The sequence below is a fragment of the Augochlora pura genome, chromosome 2 (assembly GCF_028453695.1).
Source record: "Augochlora pura isolate Apur16 chromosome 2, APUR_v2.2.1, whole genome shotgun sequence".
In the NCBI taxonomy this organism is placed as follows: Eukaryota; Metazoa; Arthropoda; class Insecta; order Hymenoptera; family Halictidae; genus Augochlora; species Augochlora pura.
In genome coordinates, this window is record NC_135773.1 from 22,007,556 (window position 1) to 22,023,227 (window position 15,672).

General features: G+C 39.7%; 1 protein-coding gene across 8 annotated transcripts in view; it reads right to left on the reverse strand.

The window, feature by feature from the left end:
* The window catches only part of Nachralpha1 (nicotinic acetylcholine receptor alpha1), a 111,004-nt gene that overhangs the window by 54,374 nt on the left and 40,958 nt on the right, over positions 1-15,672 (reverse strand). For all 8 annotated transcript variants that reach the window (XM_078188151.1, XM_078188141.1, XM_078188172.1 and 5 more), the window contains exon 3: positions 12,302-12,411. In XM_078188151.1, the coding sequence (XP_078044277.1) occupies positions 12,302-12,411 (110 nt within the window). The remainder of the gene's footprint in view (positions 1-12,301; positions 12,412-15,672) is intronic.

Below are 15,672 nucleotides of genomic sequence, written 5' to 3' on the forward strand. Positions count from 1 at the left end.
CATTCTCGAAAAGTATATGTCGCAAATAAAGTTTGTTATAAAATAATTTGTTAGAAAATAATCTACCAATAGACCTCGTATAATGTAAAAAGTATTATTCTGCGAAAGTTCGGCGAATTGGAGCACAAACAATTCACACCCCGTGACCGTCGAGGCATCAAAAGTGTCTTTGCCGTCATGCGAGATAATATTATCCTCTTTTGCAACGAGAATGCAGCAGAGTGTACTAAAACACACTAATGGATTCGAGATCCTCGTTCGTTATGCCATCGACTCGTTCCAGCGTGCGCTGAAATATGTGTGTTTAAGGGTAATCCGTTCCGAGCCCGCGCTCGGGAGCTAATTTATCATACGATGGAACGAACGGAAGCGGCGGGGAGCGAGGAGAAGGTATAAGATGAATGCGAAGTGGGGAGAAGCAAGGGGATGGTTGGTAATATCGTACTGCCTCGGATATTTTAGCCTCTCGTCGGGATTTCACGTGCTTCCTTAAGAAATGCTTATCGGGTGACATCTTGTTGAAATTGTCCGACGAAAATAATCTATCACCAATCACTTATTAATTATGTTAAGTTATTTTACATTTAATAAAGTATGTAGTGACTACTGACACAGTGGAATTTCAAGAGTAATTATTGTTTAAGAAGTTGTAGATGGTGGTCAAGATTATGTATGGTAAGGTGCGTGCGTATCAAAGTCTGCCATAATCAAGGGGTTAACAACCCCTAGCGACTCAAAAACTATCTCCACGACGACTATGACAATGCGTGACATTACAGGACGACGGTTGTCTTATGGCTCGCGATCATTCTACCCTTCACACTCGGCAAAAAACCCTACAGTATCCACCCCTAGGAAAAAGTATAAGGGTTAACCTACACGTCCTATAGACAGTTTGTAGTTCCTAAGTAAATATAAGGTTGGAAACTATGAAACGGGCGTTTCTGTCTATTCTATATTCAGCTGCGACGCCCGTTTCATAGTTTCCAACCTAATTTATTGAAAAAACGCGACTTACCCAATTAGTTAAATTGGAAACTATGAAACGGGCGTTTCTGTCTATTCTATCTTCAGCTACGACGCCCGTTTCATAGTTTCCAACATAACAAATCAGTCATAGTCAATCGAATCGTCCTGAAACTTTCTAAACTGACATCAGTCGATCTACATTCTGAATATGAAGAAGATCTATGCCGGTTCATCTAATTAGTTCGATCACGAGTCGACGGAAAATTCGAAATTCCTCTTTGAAATCGGAAACAAGCGCCGCGGCGGCCAAGCACGAGGAAAATAGCGCAGCGTTCTCCTTTTAGCGCGAGCGCGGATCTCTCCGCTCAGCGGGGGCATTTGCATCGTTGATTACGTGCCGACGCGCGATGGCTCCGCCCGCCGAGTTTTATTGGATTCTCGCCTATCTGTTTCTCGAGCCGATACACGCCGTCCACGGGACGCGCTCGCTTTTTTCCCCGTTCCCTCTATTGGATCAGATTCGGCGAAAATCGTTTCCACCCGATAGACAGGGCCCCGAGGATACACCGCGCACTCCCCCCGGGGAAATAGTTTCCATGTAATTTCAACTTTTATCCGCCCTCGCCATATCCCTCCCCACCCTTGCCGTCCACGTGGAGAGGCTGTTTCGGTTATACTTTCAGTTGCGAAACGATTAACCGCGGAGAAAATGCGATTATTAATTGACGCTGGGCGAAGGGGTGCTGCGATCGATTCACGAAATTCTAGTCCGAGCACGGCTTGTAGCAAAATAGATTTTCGATTTTCGAATATTTTAGATCGCTCTATGATCAATATTTGAGGTAAACGTAAATGTGTTATAGGGATAGAGGAGGGTGAATAATAATTAACGTTCGAACGTCATTAATCATTATTAACTCAGTTTAAACCTCTAGCATAGTTCATTTTATATTCAATAAATTTATATTAATTTTATCACTAAAAAGTACATAGCAAAAATGAACATGTATATCTCGGTTTCTTAATGAAATCTGATCGAGCGGTGTCACTCGCCCCCGTCGCCCCCCTTATACCACCACCGCCGCGAAACCCTCGAACCTCGCCGCCGCCAACGCAACGCACACCCTCAGCCCTCGTAACGTTTATCGATCTACCGCGCGAAAAACTTTGCCAACGGCCCACTCGAAAACTTCTCGTCCGCCGGTGAGAAGCTTTTTCGTCGAAACTTAAACGACAGAGAAATTTTCTTTACGCGAAGGGCCCTCTCTCTCTCCCCCTCTCTCTCCACCCCTGGGGCAAATACTTTCATCGAGTGTCGCTTAATTTGCATGTGTACACCCGAATGAGACTTTCTCGCGGAGGGGCGAGAAACGTTGCCGCGAGGCGGCTACGTTGATACCCTGCCCTGTCGACAACGCAGACCGAATGAATTAATTTTCGAAATATAAAATTAATTTGCATTTTCATGTAAAGCGTATAGTCGAGTAATTAGTTAAGTATTGCAGTCTCTCTGATAAGTAAATTGTTAGTTATTTTAGGTTCTATAACATAGTAATGTCATCAGCAGAATCTGTAATTATGCTACAGTAGAAACTCGTTTATCCGAACCTCGATTGTGTCAACAACTTCAGGTCGAACCATTGTTATTCGAACTCCCAAGTGAATCTCTGTTACCTCTACAGAATTCTATCGTGCTCTTGGTTAGCCGAGAGCGTACTTTAAACTAATTTATTTTACCGTTATGCATATGAATATAATTTATGCGAGGACGATGTATATTCACTTCTATACTGTTAAATATTTATTCGGCATAATAATGCGCGATAATGAACGTTATGAGGAAAAATTTATTCTTTGTATTAATAGTTAACATGGATGACGATAATTAAATTATTATCAATTCTATTATTACCTTACTAAAAAGGGAGGGTAAATTAACCCCTCGCACTATAATAACGAGTCAGACTCCTGATAATTGATTACGATTATTAATTCCTTTTAAATTGAAATAAAATTGAATTATTCTGTCATCAAAGTTTAGAAACGAACGTAAATAAAGACAATAGAAGAAAGAAAGATTGTCTGCTCCTATTCTATATCTATAATAAGGGAAGAAGCGGAAGAGTGATCTGTATATCAATAATATCCAACCGATTCCCAAAATTTTTCTACGCGAAATTAAAAATGCGCGAAATTGCTGCGCCGCGTAAACCTACTTGTCAGCGAGATATAATTCCGATCGGTTGACTCGGTAAACTCGCGATCTCCCGGCGTTCGATATCTCGACGCGGCGCGGCTAGAATTTGTTTCGTCTCTCGACGTCGGGCGTCGGTCTCTCGATCGTATCTGCGTCCGACACTCGACGGGAGGCCGAGGGCACTTTGCGCTCTCTCGACAACGGCGAATAAGAAGCAGAACGGGAAAACGAGCGGGGACGGCTCGTCAACAACGACCCAGTGCCGACGACGGGCCCGACCTTTACATAATGTATCGCGTTACCGTCTCTATCGCGCGCCTGCGAATCGATCCCCGGGATCGGTTTTCCACGGCGAGTGCGAAAATTCGAGAAGCAGTGACGTCAGCCGAACGGAGAGAGAACCGGAGGGAGGGGAGCTCGTGCGGCGCGACGGTTTCACGGGAAATTGAAATATCGCTGTCCCGCCCGAACTACCCCCCCGCACGCATCAAAAAGCAGTAAAGACCGCCGTGCACGCGCTCGTATTTGCTGACCGTATCGCCGCTGCGGATCATAAGTTGCGATAAAAGGCGGTGCGATAGTATGTTAACCCCTAGCAGTCGGAGCCAATTTAAGTAGAAATCCAAAATCTCTTCCCAGACTTGCAGTGTTTCCATTTGATATAATCTGGTGCGTTTTATGCGTTATGGAATCGAATTCTGCGAGTCGTGCAACAGTTAACAGCTCTTGGCAATTTTTCAAATATAAGTAAATTTGATAGAAATTATTTTGAAACGCGGCACGATCATTTTTAGTGGCGCCTTGCAGTCGCGACACGACCGCGAAGGGTTAACCCCTTGCACTAGGATTCTATCCTCGCTGCGTTGATTGGCACTTGTTTGGCCTTAACCCCTTGACGTACCATTTTCTTTACATTAGGTCCTTGAATAAGTTCTCGTTGTTTCTCAAAAGACAGTATTAATAGCACTCCGTGCATGGAATTTCAAATGGTGACTCATCGGCAAGAAAGTACCGTATGTTACCTTAAATTTCGTTGTATCATTGTTCACTATAGTGTCAACCACGTGTTTGTCTAGTGGTTCCGAAGATGTCTACTTTTGTGACGAATAAAATGGTTTTGCGGGGAATTTTATTGCACTACTTTATTCAAAAGAAATCTGCATCCGAATCGCACCTAATTACTTATTGAAGGACTTAATACTTAAATGCTTGAATATTAATAACAAGAAATTAGAATTTGATTTCAACTTTAAAGAACAAAATAACATCTATACTTAATTATTTATTACTACTAATTTCCATCGCGAGTCGGACTCGTCAGAGCACGGTAAGGCAATAATATTTTTAATAATACTGCGAGGATCAATGCAGTGTTCTTAATAAATATTTTAAATATTGAATATTGAATACCATTTTTCCACTGAATCATGTTCTTTAGAAAATCTTAATGGAAGCTGATATGGAACCGTTGAGATCAAATAAATCCCTTTGATAAAATGGAATTCATATCGAAGTAATGAAAAAATTCTAATATGCAGCGGTGAAGTTAATTAAATAGAGCGTTGCTGCTACCGTGATTGCATAAGGTTCCCTTGAACATAACCTATAATTACGGTGTACACATAATTAAGGTGACACGTTCCGTATTCTTTTCATTAAGAACACAGTGTCTTTATTAACTCGAACCGATTTCCTGGTAAAAAGGTCGTAAACACTTTCTTTTTGCGGAGTCTCGCGGTTTGTAATATTTATAATTGTTTATTTATTTTACACTATATTTAGTAAATAGGCGCAGTCAATTTGACTTCTAATGGATAGGATTCCATTTTTATTCATAATATAAATATTCTTAACCGTGTCCCTAGTTTCTGACAATTAATTAAGATCATTACACGTTCCACTAAAAATCTATAAAATAATTATCGTGTCCACAAGAACATTAAAAACCATGTTAAACTATGTAAATCTATGTAAAGAGAAATTTCTAAATAAAATTATAAAAGATCCTAAGCACACCCATTGACAGTTGTTATTTTTCTGCAAATACTCCGCCGTTCAATTGTTGATTCTACTTTCGTCAATATAGTTACCCCTTCGTTTTTATAAACAAAATCATTTACAAGAAATCAGGCGTGAAATCTTGTTTTCGCGAAAACAAGGTAGAATAAATGGCGAGAAGGCAGTATAGTATAACTTCCAAGCACGAAAATCAACGCGCAGAGGACGGGAGACTAAGAAAGAGGGGATAAGGGGGGATGAAAAGGGGGTTGGAAAGGGGGTGGATGGAAGTCGGAAGTCGGAGATCAGTCGGTACGAGACCGAGCAAAGCTCGCTAGGGCAACTTGACTTCGATTTAATTGATGTACTCTCGGTGCCTCGGAACCACCCTTCCGCTTCTCTCCCTATTTACTTCGCTCTCCCCCTCTCTCATACCCTATCCTACCTCTCTTGGGAGTTGATGAAGAACCCGGCGAGAGGCAGCCTAGGAGTCCTCGCCGACCGTGAGTGTCTGCGTCAACCGGTAGCTTGTACGCGCGAAGAGTTAATTACGCAATTATTACCGAAAATCGATGATCGACGTGTTTCGCGCGAAACGGCCTATCGTTCGCGCCTTTCTCGCTTTTAACCCTTTCGGTACGAGCGCCGATTATATCCGGCGTCCGCGTAACACCGAAATTACCGTATCAAAAATTCCCCCCATCGGCGATCCATCGCAAAAATCGTTGTCTGCGCAAAGAAATTAATAATTCACGGCGAGCTGTTGCCGTTTCAAAGCGTGCCGAGGTAATCGAGAAACTTTTATCCCGGTGTGCACAACGCCAAGTTATTAAACAGCGAATTGTCGGCGTCAGAGGGCCGAAATTCGATAATACTCGTCAAAAGGGGATCACCGAAGGTACCAAAGGAGCAGGGTACGTCGGTTCTCGGTTCCGTGTCAAACGAACTACGTCATCGGGTCTCGTCCGCCTAAACAACGCCGTATTTATTATATCTCCGAGATCTCCCCCTTCCCCCCACCCTACACCCTTGCTCTCGATATCCTGTAATCGAAAGAATTGCGTCGGTGACGATCGGGGAACGGGGGTTCCGCTTGGATTTCGTTTCAAACAGCCACTTCCCTTTCAGAGGGAAACTCCACCGAATCTCGGTGAATTATTAATCGGATTCGAGTGTTCCATATAAATTACTTGCCCCCCTCTCTCTCTACCGATGGGTCGCGATCGAGGCCAAGCACAGGCAGGATGCATTTGCATGCTATCGGGCTACAAAGCCTTGGTATACTTTGAGCCTTTTGAAGCGCCGCGCCGCCAGGACAATCGATCACCACCACCGCCGCCGAGTAATTGAAACGGTCGTGCATAGTGGTCGAAATGCCCGGATCTAGATTGTCCGAAATGAAAAATCTGACTATCCCGGAATCGAAACTGTACGAAAAACCAAAAAAGCCCGTCGCGCTTGATCCTTGCTCGTTCTCTACGAAAAACGCATTTTTGTACCGCGCAGAGGTGCTTTTGGATATAGAAATTAACTTATTGTATTATTAACACGCGTTCACCGTTTATTTATCAGAAAATCTTTAACCCTTTGGCTACGGCAGACTTTGGCACAGATTGTTTTTCGTTAGACTTGCATTTCTGAGGAAGTATATTAAAATATTCAAAATATTGAACTCTATTATGATGAAGCAATGTTACTTGAAGTGAATATTAATTTTGAGCTGTTTTTATAATATTTAATAATCAAATTTAATAATAAACGGGCGAAACAGGTGAAATTTTATGTGGACGCCAATTGGCGTCTACAGTACCGGGAAGCCGACATGTGTCGGACGCCAATAGGTGCCAACAGTAGTCAAAGGGTTTAACTGTATAAACAATTGTTTTTATCTTCTGTTGTACGAATTTTTATTTATGTATAAATCAGAAAAAGACTTTAAGCTACTTGAAGTTTGTAAATCCAAATACTACCTGTAATAAAGAATAAAGTATGAACTATAACACTATTTTTAATTATATGAAAATTTATCCTATTATAATTCCAAAATATTCGATAATAATTTGAATGCAATAAAATCGTTTTTATCGTTCCACTTGCAAATTTTAATATGTTTATTCATCATCATCTCCTTTCAATTGAAATGCAAACAAATTGCAACGTCTAGATAACCTGGATACTAATTTAACGTTATCTCGGTTCGCGTTGTTTGTTTTATTAAGCTTCAAAATGATTTATTAACGTCGAAGTTTGTTCTCCGTAATCACAAAATGGCCGGATATAGTGTAGCAGTTTAATTGCACGGGAGTTAGCTATAAGGCGTGGCTGTGTACGCAGCTAATTCATGCTTTGGAGATTAATTATTGAGGTGTAGTCACTGCTAGAGGTTACGTGGTATGTAGAAGGGTTGGACGACGTAATGGATGTAGTTCTTGCAAATCGTGCATCGCGATGCCGAGAGCAACAATTAGATTATACATGCTGCGATATTTCATTGGAGTTTCATTGAAGTTTCATTGGAGTTTCATTAAACTTTCGATGGAGTTTCATGGTTCCCTTGGATTTCTATAACAGCTGATGGAATATGGAAGATGAATAAAATTATAATTATATTGTGACGACTACCTCCGCCATTCGCCAGCAGATGAATTTTTTTTCCGGAAAGTTGCTTCAGACCGTCCCTGTTTCTATATACACCGCGAAAACGTCGTTTTACCCTTATCTAAGGCAGAAACCGCTGGATTGCCTTACTGACGACTCCAACCAAATTCAACCAAATCTCTCTGTGTGCCACAATATGAAATCCGCCTTTCTGAGAGCAACAATTGAGAGATTCTACATGCTGCGATGTTTCATTGAAATTTTATTGAAATTTCATTGGGTGGCCCCTTGGATTTATAGAACAGCTGATGGAATAAATCCTTAGAAAAATCGCGATCTAAACAGAATAAAAAAAAAAACCAGCGAAATAGTTCGCTTCGTAAAGGGAGATGAACAAATAACAATTAAATGAATGAAGTCCGCGTTTTGACGATTTTCAGTGCCCTGCGCAGCGTTGAAGAGTTAATATTAGTATACCTTTTACAATTACTTTTCGCATTCCGGCATCGCTTTGTTCTCTGACAAAATTTCCACGCACGGCTTATTCGACTGAGATATAATCAACAAAGAGACGGCAACGGGACGAAACGCAGTTTAAAATTAACAAACAACAATAAAAATTTTCTTTCATTAGGGAAATTAAAGGTTTGCCCAGCATAAATATGGCGGCGTCGCTTTTACCGCTATGGTGTTAGAACGAAATATTCTTCGAGCGAAAACAATTTAAGTTATATGTTGCAATTAAATTGAAAATAATAAAGAATACTTTAGATTATATAGAATTTATATATAGATTATAGATTTAGGTTATATAGAATTTATATATAGATTATAGATTTAGATTATACAGAGTAGGGTTTTGTTAACTTTTTATTACTTTCTCAGGCAAGAATATAAATAAAAAACAGTGATCTTTTATTTTTCGTTAGCAACCAGTAAAATTTTGCTACATAAAATTACTAATAATGTAGTATAATTACTACTTAAAATAACGAATAAAATAGTATAAATACTACTTGAAATTACTAACAACGTAGTATAATTACTACTCAGAATTACAAATAACGTAATATAATTATTTTCAATTTTAATCGATAATCTCCGGAAAAAACACTCCACATTCAATCAACCGTATTTAAAGCGATTACTTTTCGAATTCCTGCGGGAATTGATTGCCGTCCTTATAAACCCTCCTCGTCCAAATTTATATGTAAATCAATTTCGCTTCGATTGGATATTTATTCGACGATACCGAATAAAATTTGATTGGTTGTCCCCCATTACGAACATCCGCGTAACATTTCCCCCGACTACATTCTATAGAATTCACCGTGATTGCTGTAATAATTTCCCCTTTCTTTCGCTTCGGTTCCGTTCGAGCGTTATTAGACGCCGGAAGTACGGGGCACCGTAGATTCGGTTCCAACGGGGACAACTCCTATTGAGACGTCACGTCGTCGTCAGCAATAGCGACGAATTGTGACGTTACATGTGCGAACTCTATTAAACAGAGGACCGGAATTTACTGGCGAAAAAACTGATTTATTCAGTCTCGTACTATTTACACCTTTCCTTTGGAGTAAAAACACAGAAATTCAATATTACAAACTTAACGTAATTATTTAATTTTTGTAAATTTCGGGCGTCTATTCGCAGAGAAAATCGTGAATATCGACGCCGGCGTCAACGTGTTAATGAAAAAATCTTATTCCTGTTTTATCTATTTTTCTAAGTAGTATTGACACTCGTTAGGTGTTTCGCTCTATATTAAACTACGATTTTAATGCAAAATCTGTAATTTTCCTTAGGTTTCTATGTTAAAGAATAACCATAGATATAACAACTCCCGATCGTGGTTCGTCAGCCGCAAAGGGGAATCCGGTCGGCCGTCGCGATAACCAGTGCGGCGTGGTCCGCGCGCGCTGCGTCGTTCGCAAGGCGTCGTTGTCGTGGTGAACGACGTTGTTCGGGGTCGGTTCCGTGACCCGGCTTCCTCGTAAAAGTGTCGTCCGCGCGGGCGAACTACATCCTATTTCTCAGCGTTAGCCCGGGGGGGGGGGGGGCGGTGGCGGTATAACGCGGGACGTATGCGAGCCGTTCTCTCGGCCCGTGGATTTTCAAAATGGTCTTACCGGATGCCGGCGAAACACCGTCACGTAACCCGCCCTCGAATATTCCGCAGGGGTAGAGGTTTACGAGAGATACCGTGCGTCCTCCGCGCGCGCTTTCCGCCACCGCGCTAAAATCCTATGAGCTATGGCCGGGACCAAGGTGACGGACGACTCTGGCTGTTCTGTACGGCGACCGGCACCCGATACACGCGACCGTCGTTCCCCAGCGCGTCAGCGAAAGAATGAGAGAAAAGGGGATCCGCGGACCACACCGGCACGCGCGGATTAACCCGAAAGGATGGCCGAAACGACGGTGCTGCGGGGATATCGTCGGCGAGCGTAGTCGGACCCGATATGCATACAGGGAAACTCCATCTAGTCGAACTTTGTCACACTGATATATCGGGGACGGGTCGCCGCCTCATTTTTCGTTGGATGATTATGCGGAGGGTCGGTCAGCCGTGCCAGAGAGAACGACGCGGTTCTATGGTAAATGATAAAGCGGGAACGAGGCTTTAATTTAATTCTAAGTGTCTTGTTGAGGAGACGATGTTCCCGGTTTGTTACAATATATAAAACAATTATATCCTTTATACTATAAAAATTATAGTATAAAGGAAACGAACTCACTAACCCTTCTCTGTGTTTCTTTTCCTTTACTCATTCTCATGAAATTTTTTGATAATTCTCTTCATAACGTTTATCACCTCTTTAATAGCCTCCTTTTTGTTTGTTAAATTAATTTTGTTCGTCGCAATATAATTTTATTCGCCACCTGAACAGCGCGTTAGATCTAAGATAGAATCAATTTTACGGTTTATTATTGGAACCTGTTAACAACGAACTAATAACAATATCAAATTTAATCGTATTTTAATCCTTTCGCTTCGATAGTCCAGTGTCGTCAGTCGAAGTGTCGTCAGCGAACGAAAGCTGGCGCCAGAAATATGCACAGTGCGTGTCATTTTTGTATATGCGTTTTTCTTAGTTTGGATGACGCATATATATGCGGTTCTCGGGGCGAAAGGGTTAATAAAACACATGTTGCTCTAACATAGCACGCATTCTTCAGATTTTTAATAAAAGAAAAAACATATATAAACGAAGAATTAGTCATTGACCACAAGTATCATACTACTTGTATACATATCATACAGATGCCAAATATATATATACATATGCCATTCGAAGCGAAAGGATTAAATCTGATAATTTTCCTCCCAAATAACCGTGCAGAGGTGCTTGGCGCGTTTCCTTTTTCGATTCGAGCAATTCCCACCGTGCACACGTGTCACTTGCTTCGAAACTAAGCGACGGCGTACAAGGCGGTGGGTGTGGCCGGGAGTTTATGAAATTAGAAACAACAGCGGTGCACGACATTAAACCGGAAGCTACCCGCAATATCCTCTGCCGTTCTATCGAGCAGCTGTTTAGAACCGACCATTTCCGACTGTAAAAATAATATCGCTCGGACAGATTACTTCCGCGGGGCAAACCCCTCCCCTCCCCCAGTCTCCTCTGCATCCGTTCATGCAAGATGTTGTGCGGAAAATTGTTCCCGGTCCGCGCCGATGTATTATACTATATCCCGGTGGTTTCCAGCCGATTGACTTTCGGGGACCGTTTACAATTTTAATCTCGCGCGGTCGCGAAAACTATTACGAACCGGACGGGACAACGCGATCCGATTGACAAATTGTTAGCTCTGTGCGATACAATTATTAGTTCAGATTTCTTCTTTGGATTCGTCATTCATTAAATGGCAGATGAAATTTATTCGATCATGAAGCGGCATGAGATGCTGATTGAATTTTTAATATAAATTTGAATTTTAGTAGAATTTCGTTTCAGATTGTGTGAAACGAAAATTTGTAATCTTGATGTGGTAGTATAATTATTACTTTATTGGAAATACTTTAAGTGCTAGTATAATTATTACTTTATTGGTAATAATTTAAGTGGTAGTATAATTATTACTTTATTGGTAGTATAATTACTGCTTTATTGGTAATTTTAAGTTGTATAATCATTACATCATTAGCAATTTCAAGTAGTATAATTAGTACTTTATTAGTAATTTCAAGTATTAATTAGACTACTTTCTAGATTACAAATTTTTGCTTCATAATGCTATTAGCATTGTTTCATCCCCTAAGAAGAGACATTCGAGTTCAAAGGGTTAATATAGTCCTCGAACGTAAGCATTGATCAGGGATACTGTATTAATAAAAGATGGCAAACGAATGTTGCAAATGATACAGTTGTATTATTTATATATAATAAAAGTTTCAAAGTAATTAATCTCCACGGTTATAAAATAAATTGCAGAAAATCTGTCTCGAAGAGAATATGAATCATTGACGCACAGTCAACGCGGTTGTGTATTTGCCTTACGAACATGGTATAATAAAATGCAGAATGCACTTACTTGTTGTAAAGAACAATGTCCGGCAGCCATATGTGTTCCGATGGTACGTGGAGAGTGTCGACACCGCCATAGTCGTCCGGGTTCCACTTCAACTTGTAATCGTTCCATTCCTGTAAACAGAACCGCGCAACAAACATAAATATTTATCCACGAACTCGCTTCCAACGAGCTACATTTTATTTTTTAATCTCTATTACTTATTTACAGAGCTTGAATTAATTTCGACCTAATTTTATGGCAGCTTCGACTAATTTCTACACTTTTGGCAGATAATTAAATTGTAATTACATAATTTTATACCTAATGCCAAAGACTATGTTATTTCTGTTCCCATGGGATATAAGCTTAACAAAATTTTTATTGATTCTAACAACGTTATAGTTGGATGTTCATAAAAAAAGAACGACGTGAAATAAATATATAACTTAAAGAATGAAGAAAATCTGAAACAATAGTTTTGCGAGATACTTCAATAATAATACGAGTATAATTAATAGTATAAGACAGCTATTATATTATTATGCTATTGTATTATATTATTCTGTTATCTTATTGTTTTAGTATTATATTATATTATTATGTTATTTCATTATATTAATATTATATTGTCTTACTATATAATTATTATATTATCCTATTTTATTATTATTGTGTCGTTATATTATTCATGTAATTAATAAGACAACTCTGTTTTTTTATACTGTCTTTCATGGCGAAACGATTTTTTATTTCTGTCGCTGATCTCTCCTTCAAAAATTGATAAATCATCGAGAAGCTGTAACTTTACAACCTGATCGTCACAAACACACCTAAATAACCTAAACGCATCGATCGCATTGAATTAGGATAACCAATAAAGAATATCAGGGATTACATCTGCGACACGACCCACCCCTAAGCCTTGAAAACCGTAGAAACGCCGCGGCTGCGGTGTGGAAGTAATTTCTAATTAGATCGCGCTAGCACGCTAAACAGTAGAAAACTCGGTTCCATGTGTACGCGTGTCTGTGCAACAGAGTTCGCCGAGATTAATTGATTTTCGATGGAACGTGAATTATTCCGGACGCAATTACCGGAGTTCGTTGCTCGGGGGTCAGATGTCCGATAAAAATTCGGCTCGCGGACCACCCCTGCTGCTACTGCTGCTGCTGCTACGGTGTAAATCAATTACGGATACGTAAACGCGCCACGGCTTCGATTCCCAAGGCACAGAAGAGCTCAAACGGTGGATGAGAGGTACCATTGTCGCCGACATAAAAAGAGCAATAAATAATAGAAAATAAAAGGAACAATTGATCCCTCTGGTTACGCTGAATTTTTAGCTGAGATTTCACCGAGCCTTTATTTCGCGCATGTTTCGAGAACCGGGCATCGATTGTCAAAAGATCGTACCGGAAGCGATAGGTCCATCGACAGATCGGATCACATGATTATGTTAGATAGTATCATTAGTTTATATAGATTAGTGAACAATTCCCGAGGTTGCGATATCCTTGAAATTGATAGTTATTTTGATAATGATTTGACAATAATGAATGGTGAAAGTTTGCAATACGAGTTATTTGGATGTGTATATTTTGTTAATAATGGTGTACATAATTTGCAATAATTCTATATAGTTGCATATAATCGTATATAAATTATATTTGTATTCTATACAAAATAAAATAATTGTATATAAATTATATAATTGCATATGAATTGTATTTATTATTATTATCGTATATAAATTATATTTGTATTACATACAAAATAAAATAATTCTACATAAATTACACAATTCTATATAATTGCATATAACCTTATATAAATAATATTCGTATTATACATAAATTAAAATAATTTCCATAGAGGACACTCAACCCTCTTAACAAAATCTTCTCGTCTAACTGCCCCGTTCGATCGAAAACCTCATCGTCGGCAAAGGGTTAACAGTATCGGCCGGTTCTCCCGAGTCTTTAAAGAATTATAGAGGAGCGAATCGTTCGGTTGGTCCCGTAAAAATTTACAGGCTCCACCCCTCCAACAATAAACGACGTGCCGGCGTGATTCGCATTCAGATTTCCCGTCCGTCTGCCGGCCGTGAAAAAGACGTCTCCTCGATGGTTCGTTCTCGAGCCCCGACCGCCCCTCCCCCCTCACTGTACGACATCGTAAAACTGTCGCCGATTCGCGTCGGGCAAAGAGAAAAACACGACGCCAATTTGCCGGCTATATTCTCGGTACAGGCGCGCCTGAGGAACGAACCGCCGCCGCCGCCGCCCGTCGCGCGCTTTCGATATCGGTCTCGAAAACTCTCGACGACCGCGACTACTCGTGCTTGTCGCAGCCGAGCAACGAGTATCGATCCACGATTACCCCGTGGTGCATCGTATTCTATTCGCGCGGCCGCCGCCACTCGGAGCGCTGTTTTCTATAAGGTGACACGCGTGCGACCGTTCCGAGACATAATTTTTTATTTCAGTTAGAGCAGTTTCCCGTGCACAGAGTTATGTCTATCGATACTGTTTTCGATAAGCAGTGACTACATCGATATGTTAACGATTTTTAATCGATACTTTACTCCAGTCATTTATTATTTTACTAAAACTATACTATACTTTAAGATATATACTATACTAGCTATCATTAGCTATCAAGTAAACAAGAATTTTCGTGGAATATTGTGATTTTGATTACTGATATTTATTATTTCTATTACATTTATTATTTATTATTCACAACTGTGATACCGCCATTATAAAGTTTTACCACCCCGTTGCCACAATACATTTTACAGTTTTCCAACGTAACCATTAACTATTTTTAATATTTCAGTACTTATAAATATTCCCTGAACTATCCGAAACAAAATCCATTTTGCAGGATTATGATTAAAATACTCTCGAAAATTATTCACTTTTAACCGAGTATTACGAGAGTGCTTGTTCAACGGCACGAAAACTTCGTCACGGTTTAAGGTTATATTTGGACACTCGCCATTTTTTAATTATAAATCACGAGACCGTCCGCAAGAGAATGTTTGCTTTTTCGTCAGGATTCCACGATTTTTCAGAGATTTTCCATGATGCGACAGCAAATTTTTCCAACAAATATTGGACAGCATTCACTATGCTACGAATTATTAAAGTATAAAAAGTGGATAATCGAATGTGTCTGTTAATTTAATAATGTTTTGTAATCTAATACTACTGATTTATATATTTGTAGATTATATATTTATAAATATATTCATGGATCATATATTTCATAAATATATTTATACATTATATATTTTATAAATATATTTACAGGTTATATATATTAAAAATACATTTTATAGATTACATATTTCATAAATACATTTATAGATTATATATTTCATAAATATA